At 51.8% G+C, this 5766-nt stretch overlaps 1 protein-coding gene across 1 annotated transcript; it reads right to left on the bottom strand.

Annotated features, from left to right (window-relative positions):
• Positions 1-1398: 1398 nt before the first annotated feature.
• LOC145953353 (uncharacterized) lies at positions 1399-2397 on the bottom strand. The gene is made up of 3 exons (XM_083067294.1): positions 2222-2397; positions 1951-2137; positions 1399-1848 (listed from the first exon to the last, which is right to left on the bottom strand). The coding sequence occupies exons 1-3, from the start codon at positions 2395-2397 to the stop codon at positions 1399-1401; spliced, it is 813 nt and encodes a 270-aa protein (XP_082923420.1).
• Between the last annotated feature and the right edge of the window lie 3369 nt (positions 2398-5766).

The raw sequence follows: 5766 nt of genomic DNA, 5'->3' as shown, positions 1-5766 counted from the left end.
ACCTCGACCTAAGGTAAAATGGATCGTACCAAGGTTCGAACTCGACCTCGACTTAGATTAGAATGAATCGTACCAAGGTTCGAACTCGACCTCGACTTAAAGTAAAATGAATCGTACCAAGGTTCGAACTCGACCTTGACTTAAAGTAAAATGAGTTGTACCAAGGTTCGAACTCGACCTCGGCTTAACATAAAGCATCTTATGGTAAAATGATGTAGAGTTAAGAGACTATGAATAGAAAAAGAACGAGTCATTTTATTAATGTTGTGGGTGTGCCTCGTTAAAAACCTTCTCAGCCAAAATCCATCTTTCTATTTTTTGGGACAAAAGACTGAGGTGGGAAAAGAGTGCACAGCTCATTCTTACAATTTCCACTGAAGTAGAACTTGAGATGCGTGGGATTCCAAGTTCTTGGGATGTTTTTTTCGCTAAGCTCTTCTAGACGATACGCCCCATTTTCTAGGTTTTCTGTGATCTAGAATGGGCCATCCCAGTTCGGTGCAAGTTTTCTTTCTGATGAATCTCTACGGGCATCTCCTAGTAGTCGCCAGACCAAGTCGCCAGCCCTGAAGGAGCGAGGTCGGACTCGTGTGTTGTACCTCCTGGAGGCTCGAAGTTTGCAGGCCTCTTCATGAATCCGAGCTTCGTCTCTGAGCTCGTCGATTAGGTCAAGGTCGACTGCCATCTCCTGAGCGTTCTGCTCGCTGTCAAAAACTTGGTGTCGATGAGATGCCTCCCCGACTTCCACTGGGATCATGGCGTCAGCTCCATAAGTTAGCCTGTAAGGCGTTTCCTGCGTCGTAGATTGGGGGGTGCAATGGTATGCCCAGAGGATGTTGGGGAGCTCATCGGCCCATTATCCTTTGGCGCTTCCCAGCCGCTTCTTGAGTTCTCGGAGGATCACTTTGTTTGCGGCTTCGGCCTGGCCATTAGTTTGGGGGTGCTCCACCGAGGTCGGGAGGTGTTTCACATCGAGCTCGCGGAGGAAGTCTTCGAAGCTCTGTGCGATGAACTGTTTTCCGTTATCAGCAACGAGGGAATGCAGGATGCCAAACCTGCACACGATGTTCTTCCAGGTGAACTTCTGTATGTTTTCGATGGTGATCTTGGCCACACGATGTTCTTCCAGGTGAACTTCTGTATGTTTTCAGTGGTGATCTTGGCGAGTGGGCATGCCTCGATCCACTTGGTGAAGTAGTCGATTGCCACCAAGAGGAATTTTAGTTGACCCTTTGCAGGGGGGAATGGTCCTAGGATGTCCATTCCCCACTGGGCGAAAGGCCATGGCGACATCCTCTGGTGGAGAGCTTCGGGCGGTTGCCGATGTGCGTTGTCGAACTGCTGGCATTCCTTGCTCTTTTGTACGTAGGCTTGGCAGTCCGACTTCAATGTGGGCCACTAATACCCAGCTTGGAGTACTCTAGTTGCCATTGAGCGTGCTCCGGAGTGCATGCCACATATCCCTCGATGTATCTCCTCGATGACATACGTAGCTTGAGGCTCGGCCAGGCATTTGAGCAATGGGGTGGAGATGCCGCATTTGAACAGTTTGTCTCCGGCAATGATGAACTTAGCTGACCATACCCTCATCTTCCGAGCTTCATCTTTATCCTCGGGCAAAGTTCCCTCCTTTAAGTAATTCCAAATACCTGTCATCCATCCGAGGTCTCCACTGTCACTAGTGTTGACGACCTTGTCATCTAAGCTAGGTGAATGCAGGGTCTCCTGGATGATGGTTAGATGTTGCCCAGGACGTTTGGTGCTGGCAAGCTTCGATAGGAGGTCGGCTCTGGCATTTTGCTCTCGTGGTACATGATGTATGGTGAACTCATCGAAGGACGAGATCTGCTGTGATGCCACATGGAAGTACCTTTGGAGAAGAGTGTCCTTGGTCTAGTATGCCCCGCTGAGCTGCTCTACCATGAGCTTTGAGTCGCTGTTGCAACTCACCCTACGTGCTCCGAGGTCGTGAGCTAACCTTAGCCCTGCGAGAAGTGCTTCGTATTCTGCTTGGTTGTTTGTCACTTTGAAGCCGAACTTGAGAGATTGCTCCAAGGTGACCTGATTTGGCCCTTCCAAAATAATACTTGCACCACCACTTAGAGTTGGAGGATTCGTCAACATGTAAAATCCATACCTGTTGTTCGTCAGCCGAGGTTGGAGTTAATTCGGTCACAAAGTCTGCAGGCATTGACCTTTTAGGGGGCCGCGACTTTCATACTTGATGCCGAACTCAGACAGTTCTACCGACCATGATATCATCCGTCCGGCCAGCTCTGGCTTTCTCAGGATTTGTTTGACTGGGTAGTCGGTTTTGACGACCACCTGGTGGCTTTGAAAGTAAGGTCGGAGACGCCGAGCTGCGGTGACCAGCGCTAGTGCGAGTTTCTCAATCATCTGATATCGTTTCTCCGTGTCTTGGAGAACTCGGCTGATAAAGTAGATCGACGTTTGCACTTTCTAGTGCTCTTGTACTATAACTGCACTGATTGCGTCTTCTGCCACGGCCAAGTAGAGGAGGAGGTCGGCATGGTGATCCGGCCTCTAGAGGATTGGCGGAGTCGTGAAGAAGGCTTTGAAGCTCTTGAAAGCCTCTTCGCACTGGTCCGTCCACTCAAAATTCTTCGGCTTTCGCAGCAAGGTGAAAATGGGCCCTGCTTTCTCCGCTAACCTGGGGATGAAACGTGAAAGAGACACCAACCTTCCTGCCAGGCGTTGGACGTCTTTCATGGTTTGGGGGCTCTGCATCTGGATGATGGCTTTGCATTTCTCCGGGTTGGCCTCAATGCCCCTGCTGGTGATCATGAAACCAAGGAATTTACCTCCCTGGACACCGAAGACACATTTCTCTAGGTTGAGATGCATGTTGTGCTTCTTGATCTGACTGATCACCTTGGCTAAGTCGGAAGCATGACCTTCGGTAGAGGTGGTTTTGACCACCATGTCGTCAACGTAGACCTCCATATTCTGCCCAATCTGTTGGTGGAAAACCTTGTCCATCAGTCGTTGGTAAGTGGCCCCTGCATTTTTGAGACCGAATGACATTACTCGGTAGCAAAAATTGGCGTGGTCAGTGATGAATGACATGTGCACTTCGTCTGGTGGGTACATCATGATCTGGTTGTACCTGGAGTAGGCATCTAGGAAGCTGAGGAGGGCGTGCCCGGATACTCCATCGACCAGCCTGTCAATGCTCGGTAAGGGGTACGAGTCCTTGGGGCATGCTTTGTTCAAGTCGGTGTAGTCGACGCACATAAGCCACTTCCCCGTGCTCTTCTTCACCAGTACCACGTTTGCCAACCATGTGGTGTACCTGACTTCATGGATGAAGCCCGCGTTCAGCAGTTTTTGTGTCTCGGTGATGATAGCTTCTCGTCTTTCGCCACCAACCTTCCTCTTTCTCTAGGCCACTGGTTTTGCCTCCTTGTGGATTTCCAGCCTGTGACAGATAAAGTTAGCGTCGATACCTGGCATGTCGGCGCTAAACCAAGCAAAGAGGTCAGCGTTCTTAGAAATTTTGGCCTCGATTTGCCGCCGCAACTCTGGGTTTAGCTGCCTGCTTATTTTGGTGTATTGCCTAGGAAGCTTTTCGATTTGGAGGTCATCGAGCTCGTCGATGGGACTCGGCCGTTCATCATGGGAGTCCGACCTCGGATCTAGGTCAGTGATGTCCACGTGGGTGATATGAGCCACTGTGGGAGGGTCACTTTTGCGACGCTCTTCGGATGGCGAGACTTTCAGAATTTCGGCGTAGCATTGCCGAGCTGTCTTCTGGTTTGCTCAGACGGAGATAATCTTGCCACCATTCCCTGGGAATTTCATGGTGAGGTGCGGGGTAGACACCACTGCTCCTAGCTGGTTGAGGGTAGGCCTGCCGATGATGATGTTATACGACGTATTGGCCTCGACGAGGAGGTAGCGGACCATGATCCTCCTTGAATCGGGAGAAGTTTCGAAGGTTGTCAAAAGATCCACGTACCCTCGAGTGTGAACCCGTTCTCCTGCAAAACCAACTAGCAGTTCTGTGTGAGGTTGAATAAAGGAGTGAAGGATGTCTAACTTGAGGAACGTCGACCAGTATAGGACGTCAGCTAAGCTCTCTTGGTCGATCAACATCTTGTCGTCGTCGGTGAAGGTTATCGGTGGTGTGCTTTTGTACGGGGCCGAGGTAGCGGAGTGAACATTGTTGATACTGCACAAGTGTCATTTTCGCACCGAGCTGCTAGAGCCTCCCCCTGCGAAGCCACCTGCAATTGTGTTGATAACTCCCCGCAAGGGGGCTGACCCTGTTTCTTGGCTTACCTCGGCCTGCACCGCGCCACCCGCGTTTTGTTGCGATCTGGAGGGTTGGTCTATGCGAGTGCCTGAACCACGACCTCGCCCCCGCCCTCGTCCGTTGTAACCCCTCGGTTAGCTTTCTGCCGCTGGACGTATTGTTTGAGGTGTCCCGCCTGGACGAGCTCCTCTATACGATCTCGGAGTGTACGACATTCCTCGGTTGTATGACCGTGATTTCTGTGGTACCGACAGTGTTTGGATTTGTCCGCGCTGTTGAGGCTGTGTCCCGGCGGTGGCAAGGTGAGCAGGTTACTGTTGCTGGCCTCTTCTAGGATGTGTACTCGGGGTGCATTCAGGGGAGTGTAGAAGTCATACCTCCCCCCTCTGCTTGCCCGAGCAACCTTCTTGAACTGACTTTCGTTGGTAACCTTCACTTTATCCTGATGGCCTTGGTCCGACTTCGCCTACGACTTTCCGCGAACCTGGTCACGAAAAGCCGAGTGCTCTTCCATCTGGATGTAGCCTACAGCTCGGGCACAGAGTTCGTCCATGTCCGCGGGGGGTCGCCGACACAGGATGTCGACAAACGGTCATGGCTTGAGTGCCATGAGCATGGCGTGTAGGGCGACCTCGGGATTCAAATTTCGAATCTTAACCGAGATGCTGGCAAAGAGCTCCATGAATGTCATCAGTGGTTCATCATCGCTCTGTGTAAGACTGGCCAGAGCGACTAACGTAATGTGATGAGGCCGGCTCGTTGCATATTGTGCCACAAACCGTCTGACCAGGGTGTCAAAGTTGTCAATTGATATCGCCAGCAGTTGGGTATACCAGGCGAGCGCTACACCCTTGAGGGAGGTTGGAAAAACCCTACACAGAACAACATCATCATTAGTGTATAGGTTTACCTGCGTGACGTATAGGTCGATGTGCTCGTCTGGATCCGTCGTGCCGTCGTAGCGGTCGAGGTGGAGGGGCTTCCAGCCAAAAGGTAGAGGCGTCTCCATGATGCCGTCCACAAAGGGATGGTGACAAATGCTCGCCCGATTTCCAGGGGCTTAGGCAGGAGCATTGCTGACTTCATGGGCTGACCTATTCGTTGGTGCGTCCGACCGATGTGTGGCAGGCCGGGGAGTCAGTACCCTAGGTGCAGTTGGGGGTTGAGAGATTGAGTGCCCCTCCTCTTCATGTTGACTACTCGGTGGAGGGGGCTGATCAGAGGGGCACCGAGGAAGCTGGGCGCGAATACGCTCATTCTTTCGTGCAGTGCCGCTAGGTCAACCTCGTTCGCGGTACGTAGCGCCGCTAGGTCAGTTTCGTGCTTGGCACGAATGTTTTGCAGATCGGCGGTGTGTTGCTGCCGCATTTGTTCGACCTGCTCGATCAGCCTTCTCAATGCTACTTCGTTGTCCATGCTTGTCGTGCGATCTACGTCGTCTGTTGCTCGTCTACTATGGCTTCGGGTGAAAACCATAAGCGTGGCCGATA

Source organism: Cajanus cajan, chromosome 11 (assembly GCF_000230855.2).
Source record: "Cajanus cajan strain Asha chromosome 11, NIPB_CcT2T_4, whole genome shotgun sequence".
In the NCBI taxonomy this organism is placed as follows: domain Eukaryota; kingdom Viridiplantae; phylum Streptophyta; class Magnoliopsida; order Fabales; family Fabaceae; genus Cajanus; species Cajanus cajan.
Note: the sequence above shows the minus strand (reverse complement) of the source record. Positions and strands in the feature narration are given on the sequence as shown.

Bases quoted from the DNA above. Each gene is read 5' to 3' on its own strand.
- LOC145953353 (XM_083067294.1), bottom strand. From the start codon at position 2,397: ATGATTGAGAAACTCGCACTAGCGCTGGTCACCGCAGCTCGGCGTCTC. The intron at 2,138-2,221 runs GTATGAAAGTCG...GACGAACAACAG, and splicing joins CTGTCTGAGTTCGGCATCAA to GTATGGATTTTACATGTTGA. The intron at 1,849-1,950 runs GTGAGTTGCAAC...GTGGCATCACAG, and splicing joins ACGACCTCGGAGCACGTAGG to CAGATCTCGTCCTTCGATGA.